The sequence below is a fragment of the Sturnira hondurensis genome, unplaced genomic scaffold (genome assembly GCF_014824575.4).
Source record: "Sturnira hondurensis isolate 20B ecotype Veracruz unplaced genomic scaffold, ASM1482457v3 Scaffold0001872, whole genome shotgun sequence".
NCBI lineage: Eukaryota > Metazoa > Chordata > Mammalia > Chiroptera > Phyllostomidae > Sturnira > Sturnira hondurensis.
Genome location: NW_028074503.1, coordinates 26,382,099 through 26,408,913, shown reverse-complemented (window position 1 = coordinate 26,408,913; position 26,815 = coordinate 26,382,099). Strand labels below are relative to the sequence as shown.

Below are 26,815 nucleotides of genomic sequence, written 5' to 3'. Positions count from 1 at the left end.
GCTCAGTGCTCAACCTGAGCACCTGTTATCTTACTTTAACAGTATGCCAGAATTGTAGGGCGGTATCGGTACTGGTTTACATAGTCTACCCCCACAATTTATAGGTGCTCAGAAAGATCTTTGCCTTTAGCTAAAATAAGATGAAGGCACACTGGACTAGAATTAAACCCATGGGATAGGTGTCCTCATTAAAACAGTGGGAGAGACACATACACAACCCTGAGCTAGGAGGCTGAATGTAGGCCTGGGGCACCCACCAGTGCACTATCCCATCCTCTGATAGGCCTGAAACTCTCTGAACTCCAAGTTTATTCATTTTAAAATTCAATGATTTGAATCAACAGTCTCAAAGGAACTTCATGGATTCGACATTATTTTTCAGACAATCCATGGCTTCTGGGTGTCCTGAGTTAGTGGCAGATATAAGACCCCAAGACAGAGAAAGCAAAAAGAAAAGAGATGTTCCAAGTCCAGAGGCAAACTCCTCCTAAATTCTGTGGCCTTTGCCTAGGCCTGAACCAGGCTTCCACTGGTCAAATTCTGATGTGTCGCAGAGCCACCAGGTGATTCACACTCTGGACCATCCCTGTGTAGACACCCTGTTAGAATTCAACTTCCTGTTTAACGAACATGGGCAAAGCACACACTGGAAACCAAGCTGGTTCTGGTGCTAATTTGCCCATTTTAAAAGGTTTCCTTGAAAAATCCTGGCAGCTGGAAGCCCAGGCTGCAGATCTGAGGCTGCCTTGGGTCCATTCTCCTTTCTGGTGTTAGTTAGCCATGCCAAATTATACTTCCCTGGCCTGCCTGGCAACTTTCTAAAGGAGACTACTCTGTGATTAATACTTTGGTGAGTCTCTTGTGTGCATGGCACTGTGCATATACCTGTGGTGCGTGCATTAAGGGTGTGCAGGGCACAGATGTATTACAGTTTACAACATGGAAAATTCGCCCATGTTTTCCAACAACAGCTCAGTTTGACACTATTAAAAGCTAAATACAGCATTGCATCAGCCATTGGACTAGCAGTATGAGGCATTTGCTTTCATTTTTATATTAAAAATATTGGGCTCTTTATGTAAGTTTACAGTTTAACTGAATAAATAAAACCCAAATCTACTTAACAGTCAAACCTAACACGTCACAAAAATAATCCTTGATTTGTCCCCCAGTGCAACCCCCCTCACTATAACCCCTCCAAGACAGCTTCTTACTCAGTTTCTGACCTCAGCAATGGTTCCACAATTCACCTCCTTTCTGAGGCCTAAAATTAAAGAGTAAATGGGACTCCAGGCTTTTTCCCCACATCCAGCAGCCAGTCTTGTCCCCATCTCCCAAAGCTACCAGTTCTCAACACCTCCTCAATGTGTACCAAAACTTGAGCTACCAACAAGTCTTGAATAAAGCACCTTAGCTTTCTCTGTAGTCTAATTGCTTCACCTTTGAAAATGAAGATTGGACCATGTCGCCCCCGCCCCCTGCGTAGATGCCTCCACACTGAGACTGAATAGACATTCCTCAGTGTGGGTTTCAGGGTGATCGTAGCTGGGCCTTGCTGCCTGCTCATTCGTGTCCCCCGCTCCATGCCCAATCTCCTGCAGCACATGGGTCTTTCTCTTGCTCTTTTTCTCCAGGGTCTGGGCATTTGCTGTTTGCTTGGCCTGAAATGTCTCCACCCAATATCTTTGTTGACATCCCTCCAAAATTCATTTAGAGGTCCCGTGAAATACCCCTTCTTCCTATAGACTTTTCTGATTTTCCTTTGTATTATAAATCACCTCTTTCTTCCTCATTCTATGTTCCCTTAAGCTGCTTTATTCTTCTGCATGCTTTATTTTTGTTTATTGTGCCTTTCTGTCACTAGAACATAAAACCCATGAGAATTACTACTTTGTCTTTTTTACTGCTAAATTCCCAGTGCTGAGAAATACAGGGTAGCCCACTGGGGACACACAAATAATATTTGTTGAATGAATGAATGAATGACAAGATAAGGTTCAAAATTTGGAAACTGAAAAATAAATTTATGCAGACTAACAGATTGATCCAAGTGGTAAATTAGCCAAAGTAGGCTTTTTGCTCTTAGAAACCTTAAATAAAATCTTAAAGTAGAAATAGAAGAATTTTAAGAAACAGCTTAAAGAAGAAGAGAATTTCAAACATATGAAAAACAGAGAGATAGAAATGAACAAATTACATGCAGTATTAAGGAATAGTACTGCAGGAGGAATAATTAAAATCCAGCATTGGAGAAATGCACAATTATAAGAGTTAGCATCCTTTGAGGGCTGACCATGCTCTAGAGAGCAAACTATTTTATACTAATTACCTTATTTAATCCTTAGGATAATCAGTTGAGAGTGTACTTTGGTGTCTCATCTTACAGATTTTCTCTTAAGCTTTGAGACATCCCTGTAAGATATTTTTATTTCACTCTCCTTCCATTTGGGAGATCTGGAACACCAATTGTAGGTTTAAGTAAGGAGGTAATGGACAGGTCACTTGCACTGGCCATGTTACCTTGTTCTATGAGTTCCACCATTTGACTTTCAGTTGACAAAAGCCTCATTAAAATTCATTATCATTTCCTCTCAGACACTGATGGTAACCTTTGGACTCTGATGTTAACAGCTATGATCTGAGGCAGCAAATATGTGTTATCAACTTAAAATCTTTCCATCTCAACTCATGGCAATTCCCTGTACTTGCCAAGTATTCTGAGATCATAAACTCTGGCTCAACTCAACATCTATATTAGGGGTGGTCTGGGGCTTCCCATGGTGGAAAGTTTGGGCTGCGACGGAAAGGAGTTTTCTCTTTCTATTATTGAATATTTTATTGTGGTTAAGTACAGTTGCCCCAGTTTTCCCTTCTTTGCCCACCTCCACCCAGTCCACTCCCTGATCCAACAGTCTATCTGCTCCCTGTTGTCCATGTCCATTAGCCATTTATACATGTTTCTTGATGAGTTTCTTCCCCTTCTTTCCACCTTCTCTCCCTCTCCGATCCCCTCGGGTCACTGTCAGTCTGTTCCTTGTTTCCATGCTTCTCGTTCTATTTTGCTCAGTTGCTTATTTTATTAATTATATTCCTCTTAAAGGTGAGATCATATGGTATTTGTCTCTCACTGCCTGGCTTCTTTCCCTCAGCATGATATTCTCCCATTCCATCCATACTGTTGTGAACAGAATAGACCCTTCTCCAAGGAGGACATACAGAGGGCCCAGAGACATATGAAAAGATACTCAGCATCACTCGCCATCAGAGAGATGCAAATTCAAACCACAATTAGATACCACCTCACACAGGTCAGAATGGCCCTCATAAAAAAATCAACAAACAAGTGCTGGTGAGGCTGTGGAGAACAGGGAACCCCAGTGCACTGTGGGTGGGAATGCAGACTGGTATAGCTAGTGTAGAAAACAGTATGAAATTCCTCAGAAAACTAAATATGGAACTGCTTTTTGACCCAGCAATTCCACTGCTGGGATCATACCCTAAAAATCCTGAAACACCAGTTCCAAAGAACCTAGGCACCCTGATGTTTATAGCAGCACCATTTACAATAGCCAAGTGCTGGAAGCAGCCGAAGTGCCCATCAGAAAAGAGTTTTCATAGAACAGGAAACGTTGTGTGTTTTTCTCCCCTAGATATAGTCTTACAAATTAGAAATGAAGCTTTTATTAAAACAATATAGAATGAAGGAACACTGGAGCTAGAGAACAATAATTAAAGTTACATTTTTGTGTGTGTGGCATATAAGATGTACTATATGTTGCAGCAGATAGAATATAACTTGCAGTTAAAAGAATCAATAAAATAATGAAATGAGTTTTACTTAAGTTTGGTTGGGTATTATTATATCAGGTTGGTCAACTATCAATTTCTTAATGTGATACTTTTTAAAACACACTATCATATTTCATACTAAAACCCAAATACATTAAATTATGTATCACTACCTTGTACTCCTAACTTTAGGTTAAAATAGAGAGGAAATAAATATAATCCCACAGCACGATTCAGAAAAAATTATCTTCCAGATATATTTTTGTCATACAATTCACTCCTAATTTCTTTGACATTCTCCTGTCCATCATATTATACTTCCTATGCCCAGCAACTAATAGAAGGCTTGACACATATAGTAGGTGCTCAATAAATGCTTGTGGATTGCATAGATTAAAAAAAAAGGGCTCTCGACATGAGAGAATGTATAAATACATATGTGATCAAAATGCCCTGTTCTCTTTCTGTCTTTGTGCATTAGTAATACTCCCCAGCTTCCTATAAAGTAAGATATGCCTGGGAGCACCCCATAGAAACGCTCGGCTCAGCTGTTTCTTCTATGAGTAGTTTTACTCAGCGGCCCCAGCAGGATGACAGTATCCTCAAAGATGTTCAAGCTCTCTTTGGCTCTAATTTAGTTTAGCAAGCAGCCTACTTTCAGTTTTTTTTTAAATCTGATACATAACCAAACTAGGCATTTAAACTCAGACCAAAACTATTTAGGGTACCCCTTTATCCCTGGCTGGGGATACTTGGGGATACTTAGGGATACTTCCCCAAAACTACAATTATTACAATTTCATGCCCTCTTTCTTAGTGCTACCCAATATCAGTGAGAAATAATTTGCTTTTTTGCTTTCTTTTAAAATAAACTTTTATGGACAATAGTGTGGTGATTGCTGGTGGGGAGAGTGGTATAAGAGGACTAGAAGGCAATGAAAGAAATATAACAAAGAGTACATTTTTAAAAAGATTAGTGAAAGTGATTTTTAAATAAATGTAAACATAGTTATTAGAAAAAAATAAAATATTTTTATTAAATGTATTGGGGTGGCATTAGTTAAAGAAGTTATATAGGTTTTAATTGTATTTGTTTTTGTTCTATATATTTCTCAGCAAGCATATAGCTTCTCTGGATGTTTGGTCATACCACTGGAAGAAGCCTGAATTATGCTTTATGCTTGAGATAAAAGAGAATAACAGTAAGACAACAGAATATTTTTAGGAATAAATTAAACTTGTGTTGTACTACTACGTAACCAAAGCAACGCATAACCTTTGTTCTTTATCTTTAACTTTGTTTTGAAAGATACTTTTAACTTTTATTAATTTGAGAAATATTTAAGGAACTTTAAGTAACTAACCAGAGAATATGGTCAGATCTGGATTCTCTAGTCTTTTAAAAATAAATATTTTATGTTATTTTAATGACTAAAAAACATTCAACATTCTCAGAGACTAATCTATTAAATGGTTTTTTTTAATTTATTTTATTTATTTATCTTTAGAGGGGAAGGAAAGGAGAGAGGAAGAGAAACATCAATCTATGGTTGCTTCTCCTGCATCCCCTGCTGGGAACTGGCCCCTGCCGGGAACTGGCCTGCAACCCAGGCATGTACCCTGAATGGGAATCGAACCACGATAGTCTGGTTCGCAGGCCTGCGCTCAATCCACTGAGCTACGCCAGCCAGGGCTTAAATGTTTTTTTTTTTTCAGTGAGTTCTATTTAAAGTAGTTTCCACTAGGTCTTGAGAGTCAGAACAATGTTCAACTTGCCCTGTACCCTCATTTACTAGCATAGTGACTAGATCAGCTCTGTCCAATCAAACTTTCTACACTAATGAAAATGTTCTCTGTGTGGTCTCAAACGGTAGCCATTACTCACATATGAACTTCTGAAATGTGGCTAATAATACTAAAGAACTAATGTTTTAGTTATATATATATATATATATAACATATATATATATATTTGTGTGTGTGTGTGTGTGTATACACACATATATACATATGTATATATATATATATGTAAATTTTAAGTGCTGTTTAACAGCTGAAATGTATCTAGTATGCTTGAAAAACTAAATTTTAAATTAAATTTTATTTTGGTACACAACTTTACATAGATACCTGTGGCTTGTCATTATACTAAGAAACAGTGAAGGTCCAGAACTTAGCATAAAATAATTATTTTGAATGAACAAATGAATTATACTCACATTTGCTCAGAACTCTTCTAGCAGTGATTAAATAACCCATCCTTCCAAGCCTTCCTCTAATTCTTCTACTAACATATGCCATTGTAAAGGACATAATACCGCATCTAGTTGACCATTAAACCCAAGTGGGTTCCTTAAGCCTTTTGTTGCCAAGGAAGTTAAACTACTAGCTTTTAATTTCTCTCTCTATTTTCTTCATTCATTCATGGGCCTGAGCGAATGAGCCTGTGCTGCTTCTCACATCTTATTTTTGTAATACCAGAAAACCTGTTGTGCAATGAGAAGCTTTTAAAATTGCATCAGCATACTATGCTACCAAAAAAAGTAGAAGGTCTGTGCTTATCTTTATTTCTTTCTTTTATGCACTAAAGCCATGTACTAAACACCTGGCCCATTGCTGATGGGTTCACGGTCAAGTTTGCCACAAGAGTCACCCTAAATATTCACTCAAATCACCGTGCAGTTCAGTTAATAACTGGAAATCAGCTCAAGTGCTAAAAGAAATGATCTGGACAGAACTGTAAGTTACTCAGTTTGCTTAATTTATATAATCACAATGAAATAACTACAGTGATATTTAATGGTTCTGCCACACATTAAGTACAAATCAGATTCAACCAGCATCTTGTCACCAACCAGCTATTCACAAAATGGCAATGCTGTGACATATTTTATAGGATAGAATGTTTCCTGATTATAGTACCCCAAAATTTAGTTAGGATAAAGATGTACATTAGGTAAAATAAATTAGAAGACAGCCCAGTCTATAATAGCCTGCTAAAGGATAGGAGGAAGATAATTAGGGGAAAAGTTACTTATATATATAAATAAAATACCCTGCCCAGAAAAAGTCTATCTATTGTTAATATAACAAGTACAGGTTTCCATGACATTGATATAATCTGGCAGCAAGGATAGTGGACAGGAATGCACATGTGTGAACAATGACAACTTCACTGTACTAGTCAGTGGGGGTGGTAGACCCTGTTGAGCAAGCATGTGTATTGTGTGGCCGTCACAATCACAATGACTGAGTGAGTAGAGCAATGACTCTGCATCCAATTTTGCATCAAGCTTAAACATTCCTCCAAGGAAACTATTCAGATGATATGAAGGGCATACCTATGGGCAACTGGTGATTGGCAGCTTTATCACAACAATGCACCCGCTCATGCATCGTGTCTCATGCAGAGTTTTTTGGTGAAACAACAAATCACCTAGGTGACTCAGCCCCACTACAGCCCAGATTCAGCACCCTGTGATTTCTGGCTTTTAGTTCTGCCCCCAAACTAAAATTACCTTTCAGAGGGAAGAGATTTCAGAATGTCCATGAGATTCAGGAAAATACAACGGGGCAGCCGATGGCAATTGGAAGAACCATGTGAGGTCCGAAGGTGCCTGCTTTGAAGGGGACTGAAATGTCATTGCCTTATGTACAATGTTTCTTGTATCTTAATCTTCTTCAATACATGTCTCTATTTTTCATATTACATGGCTGGATACCTTCTTGAAAGACCATATATACATGTAAAATTATAATCAAGCCAGTTCCAAACTGTCAAGAAGGGATTATATCAGCCTAATTTCCTTGGTGATTGCCCGACTAGGCCACCGCTTGGTTTGCAAGTGCAGGGCAGTTGGAGTTATGCTGCTATTTGACCCTGTTGGGGCAGGGGCCTTCTGCTGAGTGCCTACACGGTGCCGAGTAAGAGTCAGGGGCTTCCCTTTCATCATGCTTCATCGTCAGATCCTGGGAGGAGGAAGAGTAAATAATATCTCCAATTTATAATTGAGAAAACTGAGGTCTCGAGGATTAAGAAACTTGCCCTAAGACACAGGTCATAATTTTGGGAGACAATATTCAGAGATGCCTCAGCTCTTTCCATAACCACCATTAAGTGAAGCACTGTCAGGATTTTAAAACAAAACCCAAGACACAAGGAGAGAAGTAAACATGCTCATGTACTCTGGCTAATGTACTCTAAAGTCACCTGACTCGGGGGTTGCTTTCCCTCATCTTGTCAGTGCAAAGAATATAATGGACAAAGAATATTACTTACAACTGAAATAGAAAAGGGTTTTGTGGATAATTGGGTTGTGGTCCAGCAAATAGGTTTCCCATTCTAACACAAGCCTCTAGCCAGTATGCAGTCCATTTTTATCATTCCCGATTAAACTGTCGTAACAGCATGGTAAAGGATCCCTAATAATAATTCAAAAATTCTCCACATGTGGTATGAAGAGATTAGACAAGTCTTAAGCAGGCAGAGACTTAAATCCTGCTGACAATACAGTGGAGAAATTATACTCCACAAAGGCAGGGGAAAGAGCGAGGGTTTAGCAAAAGGAAGATACAATCAGGGAACACAAACCTTTCTATAAATCAAGCCACTCTATTCTGGGCGATTATTTCATAAACTGGATCTTAGGCTGTTGATCTCTTTAAATGATTATTATAAAATGTATGCACTTTTGGAAAGAGTTGTTGGCTGATTTATATTTCAGACATAGTTTCCATCAGTGTTTATTCCTCGAGAATGTGGCTTTCATAATAGAGTTGATATTTTCAAATAATATGGAAAACTTGAATTCAATTTGTATAAAGCTATGCAATTTGAGTGTACAATTACTACATCATATTTGGAAAACCAGTGATGAAAGAAGCCACCAAATGCAGACCCAGATGAGAGCCATTTTCAATAGATAAGATCATTTTGTCAGGGAGAGAAATAATGATGGAAATGTGCCCCCTTCCCCCTTGCCTCTAAATTCTGATATTCTAGCCAAATAGCAAAATCAGCCTTTGCATTTCCTCTAAAAACACAAAAAGAAGAGCTTATAAGAAGTGGAGAGAGAAAGTTCTAGGTGGGAAGGGGAACAGGTCATGGAGGAAGAGGAAGAGAGCAGGAGAAGAGCAAAGGGGCGTGGCCCCCAGGAAATAGACCCTGAATCTCCAGAGTGTTCTGGCTCCCTCAGCAATCTGTGCATTACTGAGCAGGCTTGGAGAAGATGAAGTGTTCCTTATGCCAGAAATATTTTTAAATCACCAAAATGGCACTTTGTGTTAACAATAGAAGATAAAATACACATGCAGTACCTATTAGTCATGATAACATTATTTATTTATCCCAATGTCTGTAATAAGACAAGTGAGCTTCCCAGTACTGTTAATCGAAATGAACTGAAGGAGTTGAGTTGGCTAAGTGTTTTGAACACGTAAAGAATATTCTGAACATCCTGCTTTGGCTGAATTGTTCCCATCTGCCTTTTTACTCAGTAAGAGAAGAATTTTCCAATGGCAACTGTCAAGGACACAGAATCCAGTCACTGTGCAGAGGAACAGAGAATGGCCTGCAAAGGAAAGAACCTTTACTCTGAACACAGGAGTACGGACAGCGGCGATTTAGCGACACGACGCTGCCGTGAAGGCCGCAAGTAGGTTCGCATTCCAAGTTCATTATCACTGCCCTTAATTTTAAAAAATCAAGTCTCCTTCTAAAGCAGAAGGATGCCCCATTTTCATTTTCTGGAGAAAAGATACCTTATATGCGACAACTATGCCAACAAGCCCCATAGTTTATTCAGCCAGGGACATAGTTTCTATTTTGTGTCTCATCATCACTCATGCTAACTTTGAGGCCCAAGCCCGGTGGGGTCCTCTGCCCAAGTTCCCACACTGCCTTCTGAATGAGCAGGAAGGGCTGATACAGAAAGGACCAGAGCAGCTGTCTTTGCAATACAACACTTATCTGAGGAGGTGGGTGTGATATGATTAAAGCAATCAGATGCTATGCCTCAGCCAATCACAGGAAAGGAGCCCGCAGCTATTCTGTGACTCAATTGACAGACAACCTCTGACAAGTTTCCTTTAGTTGTCTTGTAACTGCTACATCTTTAGAATATTTGCTTCCCCAAGAAGCTTCTGATATCCATGAAATACTGTTATATTGTTATATACATATGCTTTTTTAATGTGCCTCAGCATGGAATAGTGTTAGGAACATAATAGATGTTCATTAAAAGCACTTAGAATGATTTATATCATTTTTTCTTTTATAATGTTGTGTGATACAAATAATTACTGACTATTTTTTAAATCAATAATACTAAAACAGCAGAAAATACTGTATCCTAAGCATTTTTTGTGTGTGTACGAAAGAAGACATTATAATTATTGTCAAAATATAAAATACTTTCTTGTCCTTCATCTTGGAAAGTTGGCATAAAATGAGTTTTTAAAAAACAGTGGAAATTAATTTCTCAAACTGCATATTTAGAAACACTGGTATTAATAAAAGAAAAAATAATATTGCCCAGTCCTAGAAAGTGAAGCTGACTACCTAGGATTTTTATCAGAAGTGCAATCATGGCCCTGAAAAGCAAACCTACTGAAACAGTTGCAGGGACACCATTAAGAATAGGAAATGAAGAACTCAGAGTGCCCATAGGAACTGGAGCTTTTGAAAGTGAACGTGCTTTTAAGTTTAAGTTCTACTATTAGAAAATTGAACAAGAGTTTTCCTTAGAGAGTTTTTCATGGGTTTTTAAACTGGTCAGTCTGTATACAGCATGGCATATGTGATTTTTGAAAATACATATTCTGACCTATTTTGTTTTATTCAGCTTTATAGATTAAAAAGAATAAATGTTTATAAGTTGTTGATTATATATGTATATATATATATATATGTGTGTGCGGATATACACACACACACACACACACACACATATATATATATATATATATATATATATATATATTCTATGGAGAGTAAGTCAATAAAGAAACTGACAATTCAAATAGCGTGTTAATGCAGACACTGTGGAATGAAAATTGACATTACCCAGTGATTTCAAACCAAACAGCCACAAAACAAAACATTCTTCAGGAGGGAAACCTGCAAGCGGGGCCGGCTTCACAGGGACAGGACCAGAGAAGTTGTATGAGGCCCCAAGTTCAGAAGGATCGTCCGTGGAATGTGGCTTCATGTCCTGCTGTGGCATCTGGGTCCTGCAAATTATTTGGTTGGTCCTGCCTGGGAAAGTGCATTTTCTAAAGACTGTCTGAAACCTGTACATTATTTCCTGAGGTTTAATGTAGAGATGCCACCTGAGGTTTTATTTCTGTGAGGCCAATACTTCTGAGGCTTGTATCGCTAGCCCATTCCCCTTCCACCCTAGCTCCCCCAACAATTTATCACTCTGTCTCTGTAGCCGTCACCCAGTGGAAGAAAGAATGGGGACTTTGCCAAGTGTAGTAGCCATGTGACCGGCACCCAGATGCTATCTCTGCCTGAGCACACCTGCTTTCTCTTCTTGAACAAATTTTTTAAAATTATAAATAAAATAAAGCTGGCAAATTGCTCATCAGTAATCGATCTTTTCAAATGACGTTAGAAGATTAGTAGAAAGCAACATCTCATAAGATGCAGATGTGTTTTTTGAGTGTACATGCTGGGGGCTGTTCCTTTAGAAAGGCAGAAATCGCTGAATTCTAACTTGCTCAAAGAACACTCGGCCACTTTACTCTGGGGTCACGTAGCTTAATGCAGTGATCTAAGTCAGAGAGCAGTGCGACTGCCCGACGGAGACTGTCTCTTTCCACTCCCCGAGTCACGGTTCCCTTTCGGAGGTTTCTGGAGGGCACCCGGGGCATGTTAAAGTTCTTTATTAAGTCCCTGCACTTAGAAGTCCTATGCCATTGTTCTTTTGCCTCTGATGTTACATTCTCGCAGAAAAACTTGGAAAATCTGAACAATCAGGGGAGAAGGCTGAACCCCAGCGTGGAGGATAAAGTACGAGCAGGGAGAGCAAGTCAAGCACTCACTTAGAAAGTAAACATGTAGATTGTACGGATGGATCGGGTCCTTAGAGTTGTTAATTTGCCATTATGAAGACATGGCCTAAATGGGAAGGCCATTTTCTTAAGAAGTTATCTTACCTTTAAAATCTTCAAGTTACATACACTGCTTCAAGAATCTTCCATCCATTTTCTTAAGAAATTTCTATGAATGCATTCAAGGGTCTTGCTGGCAAAAATAAACACTTCCTAAATGCGGCCTTTTGCCTTTCATACTCACGCTCAGGCTGAGTGGCCACCTTGATAGGTTGCGAACTCTCCCCGGGCCCCCACTCATTGTAGGCCACGACGCGGAAGGTGTACATGGCTTCTGGCTTCAGGTTTCCCACGGTAAGCTGAAGGGACCCAGGCTGGGATGTATTCAATGCTCGTTCCCTGGGAAATCAGAGTTGCAAGGGAAAGATTATTCCAACATCAATACTTTTAGCCAAAATTGTAATTAATGTGCAAGAGTAATAAGGTAGAAAATAGGCTGCTTCCTCATTTAATGTTGACTCTGGGGCATGATTCAAGACCTTTGAGACTTCCTATGGGAAATAACCCACCTGGAGGGCCCACAGATAAGAGGTTGAGAGGTTACTGCGGGGTTCGAGTTTGTGCCAGTTCCGGGCAACTTACAAACTAAAGTCTTTCCTTAGACACTTTAAAATTTAGAATTCAAATCTCATGACAAAGAGCTATGAAAATGAGGAGAGACATCTGAAATGTAGACAGAAGATGCCTATCACAAACCTCCAGCTAATGACCGATTTTCAATTATTCCACCAATCAGTCTCTGTGAGTATTGCCGACAAGACAAACGTATTTCTGCATTTCCTTTCACCGAACGGAAGGAAAGGGCAGATGCCAAGTGTTGATGTTTGTGGAGTGTGAGTCCCGTGGTTAGTTAACAGCAGTTAGTACAAGAGGTGGACGCCCCTCTGCATGGAAGCCCCGCCTTGTTCTTCAAGCTGCATCCGTGTGTGTCCTGTGCATTCTCAACTAAACACTTCCTTGGTGTTTCCAAACAAACACATCGATCTGCTGACCACATGGGATTTAAAATGCATATGGAGAGAAAACAAACCCTATGGACATGGATGCTGATCTATAGGAAAGGAAAACTACTAAAATATTCTTTAAGGATAGATTTTAGACATTTACACCCTTGTTGGCCTCATATACTTGATTGAATGGGTGAAGACAGAAATCTGTTTAAGTTACTCTATAGTCCTTTAAAGTTTCTATTTCTAGATAGTATCTCTTACATCTCAGTGGAATTATACATAGGTTTTAATTTTGCCATTTGATTTTATTTGGGATTGGGAGATATTTAGAATGAAACCTGCATTTTTCTGTCAAACAAGGCTGAAAAAGAGAAAAATGAAAACGAGGTTGAAGGGAATGAAGGGTGACCCCCTGGGCACGCAATGTTCACCCTGCTGTCATGTTGACTACTGTGGCAGAGGCTGGCGGGCTCACCCTCCACCCGTGTCTTCTTCTTCATGAGTCGAACCTACCTGAGGCATGTGACTGGGCTGGACCAGTGAGTCTGTGTGTGAGCTGTGCTAACACTAAGCCTGGCCTGGAAAAGCCACACACATGGGGTGAGCAAAAAGAGGTTTGGAGCTGTTAATGTGGAAAATGATACAATAACGAATAACCCAAGAATAAACTCTGTGGCCCTGGCCAGGTAGCTCAGTCGATTAGAATGCCATCCTGATACTCCGAGGTTGCGGGTTTGATTCTGGGTCAGAGCACATAGAGCAATCAACCAATGAATGCATGGGTGGGCGGAGCAGCAGGTCAATGTTTCCCTCTCTTTCTCTCCCCTTCCTTTCTCTCTCATATCAATAAATAAAAATTTAAAAATACATGAATAAATTCTGTGTGTTGCATACTCACAACTGCAAACCTACTTTTTTCCTGCCCTGCATGGTTTCCTCCATCTTCTCTTCCTCCAGGTGTGCCCTCGAGACAGGCAAGCCTGGTGACCCGGGAGGCCATATACTCATGACAGAGGAGTCAAAGTTTGCAAGATTCCTGGAGAAGAGGTGGAGGTAGAACTGCCTTCAATCACAAATGCCCTTTTTCTACTTTATGGGATCAAGTAGCTTTTTGTTTTAAAGGTTTTATTTACTTATGTTTAGACAGAAGGGAAGGGAGAAAGAAATAGAGCAGGGGTGTCAAACTCATTTTCACTGGGGACCACATCAGCCTCACAGTTGCCTTTAAGGAGCAAAAATAATTTTAGGACTATGTACATGTAACTACTCCTTAACTGTTAAGGAGTTAAAATTACATTTGGCCCTTTGACGGTAACCATGAAGCTGATGTAGCGTCCAGTGAAAAGGAGTTTGACACCCCTAGAATAGAGGGAGAGAAACACTAATATGTGATTGCCTCTCATGCATCTCCTCCTGGGGACCTGGCCCACAACCCAGGCCTGTGCCCTGACTGGGAATCAAACCAGTGACCCTTTTCTTCACAGGCTAGCACTCAATCCACTGAGCCACACCAGCCAGGGCAGAATCAAATAGTTTTGAGCCATTATTTATTATAGCAGTTAGCATGATTTTACCCCATACTGCTGATAAATTAAAATATACACTGTGTGTCATTACCAGGGGCTAAGGGGAGGGAAGAATGGGAAGTTAATATTTAATGAGTACAAAGTTTCGGTTGGGGAAGATGAAAAGACTCTGGAGGCAGAGGGTGGTCATTGTTGCTCAAAAAGGTAAATGCACTTAATGCCACAGGACTCTTTACTTAAAAGTCATTAAAACTGTAAACATAATATCACATAATTTCTACAATTTAAAAAACACCCTGTACTTCCTCCCAAGATGGAGGCATAAGTGGAAACACTGTGCCTCCTTGCACAAACAAGTTTAAAGACAACAAAGTTTTAGTAACAAAAACGTAACCAAAACACAGAAAAATGAACTGTACGGAAGTCCGACTACAACGAACCATTCATCCAGACCGGTAAGAGGGGCAGAGGCAGCGACTGGTAGAGCGGGAGTGGGTCTCACATGAAAAAGAGGCCCGACCGACCCAGATGCACAGGCGGTGGTTGGCAGATCCCAGGTGTGGGGTGGCAACGGGCGGACCCAGTGGGGGTGCAAGGAGGCTGGCTGACCGCAGTCACACATTCGCACACAGATAAACCAGTCGAAGGAGCGAGCAGTGAAACAGACCACGCAGGATAGGGCCCCAGCGCTGGGAATTAAAGCCTCAAAGCACCAATTGGAAAATTTTTCAGGGTTGAGGTGCCGGGAGAAGCTCCCGGGCTCACAGAGAGTTCGTTGGAGAGATTCACAGGGTTCTGGAGGGTGCACAGGCCCACAGACCTGGGAGCCAGCACCAGGGGGTGCTGGTTTGCTTGAGGGAAGCAGCAGAGGGGATCAAAATCTGAGAGAGAGTGGAATAAACGCCATTGCCCCTCTCTGACACTGCCCACACATATAGCGTCACAACCCAGCAACTGGGTTGCCCTGCCTTGGTGAACACCTAAGGCTCCGCCCCTCATAAGTAACAGGTGTGAACAGACCAAAATATTATGGCTCAAGAAGTACAGCTCAAAGCCCCAGAGCCAATATTTCTAAGTGACCAAGAGATTGCCAGTCTCTCAGATGCACAGTTCAAAATACTGGTCATCAGGATACTCACAGAACTGGTTGATTTTAGTCACAAATTAGAGAAACAAATGAAGGCTAAACTAATTGAAATGAAGGGAAATGCACAGGAAACCAATAGTGATGGAAAGGAAACTGGGACTCAAATCAAGGGAGTGGACCAGAAGGAAGAAAGAAACAACCAAACAGAAAAGAAGGAAGAAACAAGAATTCACAAAAAATGAGGAGAGGCTTAGGAACCTCCAGGACATCCTTAAACATTCCAACATCAAAATTATAGGGGTACCGGAAGGGAAAGAGGAAGAGCAATAGTGGTGAGCTTATTTCCAATAATAAAGGAGAACTTCCCCAGTCTGGCAAAGGAATAGACTTCCAGGAAATCCAGGAAGCTCAGAGATTTCCAAAGAAGTTGGACCCAAGAAGGAACACACCAAGGCACATCATAATTACATTCGCCAAGATTAAAATGAAGGAGAGAATCTTAGAAGCAGCAAGAGATAAGGGGACAGTCACCTACAAAGGACTTTCCATCAGACTGTCAGCTGATTTCTCAAAAGAGACCTTACAGGCAAGAAGGGGCTGGAAAGAAGTATTCCAAGTCATGAAATCCAAAGACCTACATCCAAGATTGCTCTATCCATCAAAGCTTTCATTTAGAATGGAAGGGCAAATAAAGTGCTTCTCAGATAAGGTCAAGTTCAAGGAGTTCATCATCACCAAGCCCTTATTCTATGAAATGTTAAAGGGACTTATCTAAGAAAAAGAAGATGAAAAATATGAACAGTGAAAGGACAGGAAACTCAGTTATTAACAACCACACCTAAAACAAAAGCAAACCAAGAGAACAGCTAGATCGGGAGCAGAACCATAGAAATGGAGATCACATGGAGGGTTAGTTAGCAACAGGGGAGTGGGAGGAGGAGAAGGGGGGAGAAGGTGTAGAGAATAAGTAGCATAGACGGTAGGTAGAAAATAGACAGAGGGGAGGGCAAGAATAGTATGGGAAATATAGAATCCAAAAAACTTGTGACACATGGACATAAACTAAAGGGGGGATGGTGGGGGAGAGGGTGTGCAGGGTGGAGGGGAATGAAGGAGGGGGAATGGGACAACTGTAATGGCAGAATCAATAAAATGTATTTTTAAAAAAAAACACCCTGTATGAATCTGGATACTGCACAAGGTTTGGGTGTTTCTTTGGGAGTGCTGTGTTAAGTTGCTCCAAGGATGAATCGTGACCTAGTTGGGGAGGCATCTGGGTGGGACTCACAGAAACCTACAGTAGGGAAGGGGAGGAGACATCGGATGATGCTTCCATGTGCCACCGAGCACACTGCTCTCTCCCACTGGACTAAGATGATTCAAGACAGTATGTTGTTTTTAAAAAGAAAACTCAAATCAGATTGTATAGCTGGTGGATGTGGATTTGGGGGCCTCATTTATTTTCTTTAAGTGAAAGAAATTTTATAGACATCGCCTGCTGTAGCCCTTTTATGTGGATAAGGTGGTTTTATTATTGTTATTTTACAGACGAAAAAAAAATGTTAGAGAAATATTTCTCCCCTGAAGAACTCACAGTTAATGGCTATCACAGAAAAGAATGAAATCTGGAGCTTTCTCCTCAAACACAGTTTTGATATCAAGTAACAATAGTGGTCAGAGGAGGGGCTTATCTGGATCACGGGCACGTTGGGTAGGACGCGTGGGATCCTGCAGGGGAAGGAGGCCCACGGGGTGTTCGCCAGGAGCTGTGAGGGCGAATTCGTCTGTGATCTATTGTGAGTCATTTCCTATCCTTTCCCGACCTTCAAGCAGCAGCGTTGTCACTGAAGGTCGGATTTTCAAACCAAACTTCTTGGGTATCTATAAGGAAAGGCAGCTCTCATAATTGACCTTATTTTTATAACGACTGAATAATTTAGAGGAAATAGCTGTGTTCCAGGACATGCTGACCTAACCCTTGGAATAGGCACTCTTCAAAGGGAAAAATGAGACAAGAAAATCCGGGCACGCACAAGCAAAAATGTCTAAAATCATATAATGAAAATATCACTCACATATAAAAGGGGTTTCTGGACTTTATTACAGTGAAGGGAGTTTTAGGCTTCCATAATCTCTATGAGCCTCCAAAACATATTCAAAATTAATAATAAGCATGGGTAAAATTATATGCATCGATAAGGACAATTGATAGTTTCTCGATGTTACAAGAAGGGAGAACAAAAAGTCTTTAGGAAACACTTATTTGTTACTGATCTGTAAACATACAAGTAATGCAAATGCAATGTGCTTTTCTTGCAAACATGGCTTTGGAGACAACCCTGTCGGCCTCCCCCCTTCTAGTCTCATGCTGGTTCTGCTTTAGACCGGCCACTCGTTTTTTCAGTGCGGGCTCTTCATGGTTTTATATAATGTTTTCACGTTTTCATTTTACGGGTTGCTTTTTCCAGAAATCTGCTTATCACATCCACATGGGGTCACGGCAGAATGCTGTGTAGGCTGTAGAGGGGATTCAGGATTCTTAATCTGGGGTTCATGTGTCGGCTTTCTCATTAACTTATCTGAACCCCTGATTCCTTGAATGCTAATTGGTGTCATAAAATGTTTACTTTCTAGGGTTCCTAAAGAAGGAAACGCAAAGCATACAAAGCAGTAGGCCTGGTGCTTGGTACTCAGTACAGAGTCTTCCACACATGAAAGTCAGGCTGTTTTTTTCAGTTTTACTCTCAAACACCATCACAGCCTCAGGATAAAATGCGTGCTCTGGAGTCCAAGAAGAACTTTTCCACGAAGTGTTCAGATGTAGAAACATGAGGAAAGAAATTAAAAAGAGATGCAATCATAAAAAAAGGAAAATAAACAGATTTAATTAAACTATGGGCCTGCCCCCAATTTTGCTTTTTAATTTTTGTTCTGTCAGGTAAGTTCTGCCAGCAGAGATAAGTTAAATAAAACACACGGGACCACCCCTAGAGGTATTGAACAGGTTCCATGAATGAAAACAGGAATATTGGTTAAAGGTGGAGGTTTTGCTGCCACTGACTGAGGAGGACCAGGGACTCCGAGTTCCGCCCGCCAGCAACTGGACGGCCCTGGCACATGTGGTGTCCGGGTGTGTTCCCAGGCTGCTCTGATGCTTCTTTAGGTCCTACTGGAAGGAGAGCGAACCGCTACTATGACTCAAATGCATTCTGGGAGAACGGCACTCCCTGCCACATCGCGCTTCATGGATTCATCCCGTTACAAGACCAAAAGATTAGAAGGAGGCTTGCGATCACCCCTTTTGTAGAAACTAAACATTGCAAGTCATTTCCCAGCAGGTAAGGACAATCTGAGTTGGAAAGGCAGTTTGTTACTGTGTTTCTCTCACCCCACCATGGAACAATGCCAGCCCCCTAAAGTCATTTAACTCTCCATAGTCTCTCTACATTTAAGAGGTTCATTATTAGGATTTTTTGTCTACGCACTCTAGTCTGTTCTTCTCTGTAACTGGCAGATAAGCACACGAGGTTCTGAGGACCAGAAAACACAGATGTTAGGAGTTGGTGCAGTTGTGCGTTGGGGTGTTCTCTGTCACTGTCACAGCACCAGCTGCTCCTGGCCATGCAGCAGGAGCCCCAGCCCCCTGCCTCTCCGTGAAGTTCTCTGCCATGGCTCTCAAGACATCATGACCCTTCCAATTTGCAGAGCTCAGAGTCACGGTTTCTGGTGGCAGACACTGTCAGACAAAACTCCATTACTCTCCTCGTTCCCCCTGACTCTGATTTAGTAGTGTGGGGTTCAGGCAAGTTCAAGATAAATTGACTGAAATAAAGGAAGTAAGTCACCAGACCTTTCTAGAATCCATTCACATCAAATTCAATCCCAGAAAACCCATATAAAGTCTAAGTATACAAGGTTGTTTCCTCCTGCTAACTGAAAAAAATCTGTGGGCAGCTTGCCTACTTGGACCTTTATATGGGGACCAAGAAGAGTTCATCCACAAGCATGTCTCTCTTATAAATTCTAGTGGTGAGCGTGCTGGGCCACAGGGCTGAGGTTTCTTAGAAGAGAACTGCTGTGATCTAAAAGCGCACATGGTGACCCAATCACAACCGTGCTGCTGCCCTTCTGAGTTCAGTCTGTGAGTCCTGTTCATCTTAAGCCACGAGGTGGGACAGGGGGACATGGACAGTGAACTTGCTTCAGCTGCGCGGAGACCGAACTCTGGGCAGGCAGCAGTCCCTGTGCCTGCACTGGCCGGGCATCTGGCCTGTGCCTACAGGGCACTGCACTGCAACAACGGCTTCTCCTAGTTCTTTGTCATTGGTTTTCCCAGTTCCGTCTGTCTTCTATTGACAGCTACTCTCTTCTAACATACAGAGTCTGTCGACTCCGTGCCCCATACCTTGAGCTGCTGCCATGCTAGGGTTAACACAGTCTCAGCCTCGCAGGACGTGGTCCAAAGACCTTCAGGGTGTGGGCTAACCTTCCACACTCATCCGCAGTGAGTGACCACTAATTCAAACGACCTCGCCGGGTCGTAAGCTCCTATTCTTATGTCCTCAGATTTCAGCAGCATTCAGTGCTCTCTCCTTTGCACATTTACTGCTCCTGGTTTATGCATCTGCTGTAGAACATGTCCCATTGGGTTCATAAACACGTCCGTCTGTTTGATGCAATTGTTAATTATTTTAGAAGAGAAGCCACATTCCATTCATATTTTACTTTTTAAAGATTTTATTTATTTATTTTTAGAAAGAGGGGAAGGGAGAGAGAAAGAGAGGGAAAGAAACATCAATGTGTGGTTGCCTCTCGCACATCCCCAACTGGGGACCTGGCCTGCCACCCTGGCATGTGCCCTAACCGGGAACCAAACCAGAGACCTTTCGGTGTGTGGAGCAATGCCCAACCCACTGAGCCACACTGGTCAGGACTCCATCCCTATTTTATTGACCTTCAGCATATATACCCACTGAGCACAGAGAATCACTATGTTGCTGGTGTTTACAATTTTTTGGAAAGAATGCATAAATAAATGAGAAAAGTTTAATAGAACAAGTGCGTAGTATTGCCACATAGCGTGATCTCATAAATGCTCACAGAGCCCGATTCTGTCCAGTTGCCACCCCAGCTCAGTTGGGTGACCTTTGTCACCTCACCCTCCTGTGCCCCAGTTACACCAGGTGAAAGCTGAGAGGGGGACCTACTCAAAGTCTTTCCAATCTAACATACTTAATTGGGAACAGAAAATCACTAGGGTGTGTTTTTGTTTGTTTTTTAGCTGAGTTTAGCACTTTCGTATTTACATTTCAGAAGTAAACAAAGATTAAGCGTGATATTGTTTTTTAGTGGATTATTTGTAACAACATGTCTCTAGTATACATATTAAGTAAACAGCTGTGAGGTGAGCAACAAAAACTGTCTCAATGCATCAAATACCTAATTAGCTGCTCCAAGAGACAAGGGTTATATTAATGTTCCTTTGTAAGGGAGGAACTATGCTATTTTTAATGAAAATATTGTTAACATATCCTTTCTGTTCACTCCATGTTCATTTTTATTTCTTTAGTGAGGTAAACAATGGTGAAATGATGAGATTTCAAAACTGAAATACAGTATATATTAGAATAGGGTATCTCATGGCTCACATAAACTCATTACTAAAATTCTGTGGCACACCGAAAAATATACCGTTTTTTGCTGATCTGACAAAAATAGTTATAATTTTGATTCATTCACACAAGCCAGCTATTGTTGTATTGACTGTTGTCATTTTTTATTTGACAATCTAAGAGAAGAGACCGATGCCCCTGACTAAATAGTCAGGCAGTGTGTGTTTTAAAAATTCTTGTGGCACACTGGTCAAAAATCACTGGCGTAAGGAATAGGGTTAAAAGTGACAGCAGCAAGCTAGGTGACAACCACCCAAATGCCCCAGGTCTAGTACCCCAGGTAGTATTGACTCCAAAGTCTGTGCTACCTTGAAAGCAGGCAGGTTCAGAGGTGACCCAGCGACCCCAGGGGACGGAGATCATCTTCTTGGGCGGAGGGATTTCCACTATGCTTTGGTTACAAATTCTGAGGTTTTTTTCCCTAAGCATAGTCTGAAAAACAGGCTTTTAAATTTATTTCTTTACTATCATCTCTGTTTGAGTATTTGAGAGACTAGTTACATGACAAACAACTATTGCAATGATAAATGAAAAGCTCTTTCATGAAAACAAGTTTTAATTACCTTTTTATTTTTTTAGTTTCAGCCAATGTCCCATAACGAATATGGCTCAGCTCTGGGTCCTGTTCTAGTTCTGACTTTTTTTTTGGAGGGGGGGACATCTCATCCTTCTCTAGCTGCAGTTATCATCTGTACGCTGATAAATTCCTAATCTACATATCTGGTCTAATCTCCTCTGAACCCCAGTTTCCTATTTTCAAGGTCCTGTTTGCCATTCTTACTTGAATATTGTAAATGTACATCAACCCATCATGTCTGAAACAGAATTCAGGCTCTTTATCCCTAAATCTGGATCGTTTCCAGCACCTTTATCTTACTCAGCAAATTGTCCCACCACCTACCATTTAAATAAGCCAGAGACCCAGAAACTATCTTTGAAAACCTCCCTTCTCTCACCACTAATGTCCAATCCATCACCTGGTCCTGTCAATGTTGCTTCCTAAATATCTCTAGAACCTGCCACCGCAGCCGCATCTCCGCTGATATATTACTCGGATGCAGCATCCCCTCTTGCCTAGACTTCTGCCGCAGCCTATAAACGGCTTCCTAACTTCTCCCAGCTACTTCTGGCCAATTTCCACTCTGCAGCTACCCTCATGTTTCCTAAACACAAATCTGGCTATTGCACGACACCATGCACATTTCTGATCTTCTCTTGCAGACGCCTGTTCCTTTCATTTCGAGCTCTTAACTTGGTGTGTAGTTATATCCATCCGTCAGCAGAATAGTCCTCCCAACACTACTGAAGTGCTTCCAAAGAGACTGTTGGCTTCTCTATCACTTCAGTCACAGTACTAGACGTAGCCACCTCCTAGTGGATAAACAGCCATCTATTTATATGTGGCATTTATAGGTGGCATGTTTTAAAATAGCTATTAAATTCATTAGAAGAATTAAATTACTCTTCTCTCATTCAGTGATCTCTTAGATTTGAACATCTCTTAGTTCTTCACATTGTGAGCAGGAAAGGACAGTTTTACATTTCGCCGAGAAGCAGAGGCAAGCTAACCCTGCCGAGTGGCAAGCCAGGGTCAGAATGTAATGCTTTGGATTCTGGGTCTTGCCCTCTTTCCAGCACAACACACCCTCTTCCTGGATAACAAGCTTCATCAGCTGCACAGTCCTACACTCTGAAGCGCAGGGGAGTGATATGTAAACACCATGTCGAAAACTTAACACCCAGCAAACTGTAAGATGAATCCTCCGTATCAGTCATGAAAAGCAGCTCTCTAATCCTGAGCAGCGAGCCGAGGTTTTCTGAGATGGCACAAAGCAACGTAAAGCATACAGTGCTGCGAATTGGAGGACCCAGTCCAGGCTTGGTTCTGCCATAAAATACGCACGTCAGGACTTCGAGCACTAGCGGAGCCACCTCGGAGTCCTCCCTGCTTCCGTTGCAGACTGAAGATCCCGGTCACTCATCGGCCTGCCTCACAGGCTTATCGTGAGGATTAAGTCGAGTGATGCGCGCATGAAAAGTGCTTTTACTTCTCTCATCTGAACTCCTGCAGGACTATATACATGTGCCTCTTGTAGGAAACATCTTTTACTTTGTGTGGTACAGTGAGATCCCTGGGCTAGAAACCTCGCATTTAAATCCCGCTTTTAATATTTACTAGTCATGTAGCTCTTTGGGCAGTACTTTGTAGACTCTCTGAACAGAGCCATACATGCTCATCCGTAACAGGAAGATTGTCATTCTTGCTTTATCTGAGGATCTAGCGGGCTGTTGGTGAAAGTGATAAATTCCTTTCTAATTACGAATGGGGGGTGGGTATCTGTGTTTCACTGACTCTTGGTTCCAATGCACACAATGACTTGCATGAAGCCCTAGCTAACAGGAATTGGGTGCTTTTGCTGCACCAGGCAACAGTCGTGTGTTTTAGGTACCTTTTCTTAGCTTCATTTAAAAACACTCATCACAACCTTACATGTCGGGTATTATTATAATTCCAAGTGAGGAAAGCGAGGCACCAGTAATTGGCCCAAGGCCACACAGCTAGTATAATACTGAGCCAGGACTGTAACCCACGCAATTCAATCCCACAGCCACACAGCCTGAACCTTTTGGTGACATTGCATCACACTCTTTAAGTACCTTTACGTTACTAAATGGGATGGTGTTCTATATGCACATCACAAAGTTTGCCACGGTAACTTTCATATGGTAAATAAATGATGCAAATCATCTTTGCTGTTGAAACAGGAAATGATCAGGAATAAGCCTATAGAAGAAGTCCATGTCATAATTCTAAAAAAATAGAGAAATCATAGTCCTTCCCCAGGTTAATCCACGAGGAGCAGCAGTCAACGACACCTGCTTCAGAGCCAGTCCTGCAGTGAGTCTTGAGTCTATCACTCACTAGCTGCATCCCAGAGGTGCACACCTCTTCTTCTGGATAAGGTGTTGTTGAGAGGATTAGATAAGAAAATGTATGCAAGACGCTTAGTCTGGTGTCTGGCACGGCGTGTGCTCAATGAATGCCTGCTCTCATTACTCATGCTGACTCCGTGGGCTTAGGCGTGTAACTGAGCCCTCACCTGAGCTTCAGTCTCCGAGCAGAAGGAAGTTGAACTGTGAGTCCGAAGATCCCCTTCAATTCTAATGACTTTTAAGTACTACGAGGGGACAGCTGGATATCTCCGAAGCAATTTTGTCTTGTGAATTCTGTCTTTCAGGTTCTAGAACTTATGGGGCTCTCTGATATATGGAATAAAAGCACCCAAGTGACCAAATAAAATATGTTTTCTATGGCACTTGCTTTAGTGACACCACTAGCCGACACCACCACCACCATTTTCTATGGCACTTGCTTTAGTGACACCACCACCACCATTAATCTAACCGGTCGGACAGGTTAATGATGATTTCAGCTAGAGTAATTTTCCTGACAAAGTGATTGCTAATCTTAGGCAAATGTTCAATCCACTACCTTTTAGAAAGCTATGATATTAAGGAGCTAAATAAACTTATACGAGCAAAGTGAGTATCTCAGCTCAGAAACATGCGGTATATGTTCACTCTAGTGGAGAGCTAGGAAACACAAGAGTACAGGTAAAGAGTAGGTCGAGTTTTACATTTAGTTGAGTTGGTTGTTGCCAAGAAATTCATATGAAACGAGAGTGTAGTAAGCAGAACATTGGTGCATGTTTACAATGATTGGCCGAGGGATTTTAGCCGTTTAACAAGTGAAGGATGACGAGCAATGAAAACACTGTCAAATCAATGAATTGTAGGTCTCTGTGGAATAAAAGGTTTGCTGTTAATCAGTGTCTTATATAGAAGATAAGAAATCAAGTGTCTAGAAGGTGCCAGGAAAGTATGGTGCTTAAACAGTGATCATGGAGAAGCTGCAGTGATTGGTGTTGATGAGGACTGCGGTGTGTCCAGAGGAATAACCAGCCAATGGGCTAAGGGGGACGGATCCTTGGGCTTGGAAGATAAGAAAAATTTCAATAGATAATGATAGAGTGGCTTTAAAAGTAGAAAACAGTGAGCAGTTATAAAAACAAATGGCTCATACAAAAAAATAGCAACCTATTATTATGATTACTTGCCCTACTTTGAGCTTCCTCGTCAGCCTTTTCCCCATACCATCTGAGCTCACACTACTCTGAGCAATGAGCCCCTCCGCTCTGCCTCCTCGCAGGGACTGACTGACCTGGATGCTTTCCTCGAATTTTTCAATTAATTCTCACAGCAATTCTGAGAGCTACAGCTGCTCTTCTCCTTGTCAACTATAGCAGGATAATGTCACACTTGTTTTTCACATAATTTAAACCACAAAAATCAACATTGCTAACTAGTAGTTTCACTTCCAAATCCATCCATCTGGACTTAAGTGGCATATTTCAATCATCATAAATTTAAGAATATTCGCCTTTTTTAGCAGTGGAGTAAGTTATCCAAACTGTACTTCAGAAGATAACTAGAGACGGTGAGGAGGATGGATTGGAAGGTGAGAACCTACTGTCAGAGATCAGGCAAGTATGACGCAGAAAACAGAACAGAAGAGACAGGACTCAGCCGTGGCCAAGGCAGACCCCACAGGCTTGATGACTCATGTCAGCGCTGAGAGACAGCGAGCGGTGAAATAGGACTTGGTTTGTATGTTGGGTTGTTTGCTCTGCTTAGTCAACAGAATAGGAGGAACTAACATCAAATGAAACAAAGGAGGAAAATATATTTAAGGAAGAGACAGTGAGTATGATTTGGGGCAAGCTGAATTCAAGGTGCCTCCAGGAAATCCTTGTAGATACATTAGGACAACTGGGTAAGAATTACTACCTCCAGTTTTCACAACAGTACACACTCAGACCCGAAGAACTTACGAGGCTTATCAGAAGGTCACAGAGTTCAGTATTTGCAGAGATAAGACTAAAGCAAATTCCTGCTTCTTCATGGAAATGAACTATCTTAGTGAACATAGGCTACTTGTGTATGTATATTTTTTTCTTTTCTCATTAAAGTCAGGTCAAATTATAAAAGAAACAGAAATTTTAAAAAGACATACTTTAGCAGTATCTGTGAACTACAAAGGAAAACCTTTTGAGACACAGCACGAGAGAAGCTGTCCTATTCTATCCAATTATCACACTGTAGCATTTTGGACTAAATACCACGCTGGCCCCCCAACCATTATTGTCCCTTGCACATCCCAAGGGGTTCCTAGAGATCACTATGTGCTTACAGCCCTCACAAACTGGAGAGCCCAGCAGCCTCACACTTGAATTCCAGCCTCTCCCCAGATGCTCTCTACAGCACTTCAGGAGGCCCTGGAAGCCCTGCGGCAGCTGTCTAGTCCACTCTTCTCCAGGGAATGAGTCATGCCAGCCATGGTGAGCTCAACCCGCGGACCACCGGGGCCCAGCAGGGCACTTGCTGCTTTCCCCTGCCTCTCTCCCCTTCTTTCTCCCTCTCCCTGTCTGTTGCCCCCATGCCACTACTGCCCCCACACTGGTCCATATGTGTAGATGCATAAAACGGAGCATTTCCTTTGGCTTGTTATACTTTACAGGAGGTGAATGTAGTCCTTATTCAAAATGAAAGAGAAAGCTGCCACGTCCCAGAAGCCCCTGCCTACTAGTGGGTGTCTTCTTTAGACTGGTTATGTGT

At 41.6% G+C, this 26,815-nt stretch overlaps 1 protein-coding gene across 1 annotated transcript in view; it reads right to left on the bottom strand.

Annotated features, from left to right (window-relative positions):
- The window catches only part of LOC118980180 (netrin receptor DCC-like), a 60,518-nt gene that overhangs the window by 31,407 nt on the left and 2,296 nt on the right, over positions 1 to 26,815 (bottom strand). The window contains exon 2 of the mRNA XM_037036654.1: positions 12,089 to 12,243. Within this exon, the coding sequence (XP_036892549.1) occupies positions 12,089 to 12,243 (155 nt within the window). The remainder of the gene's footprint in view (positions 1 to 12,088; positions 12,244 to 26,815) is intronic.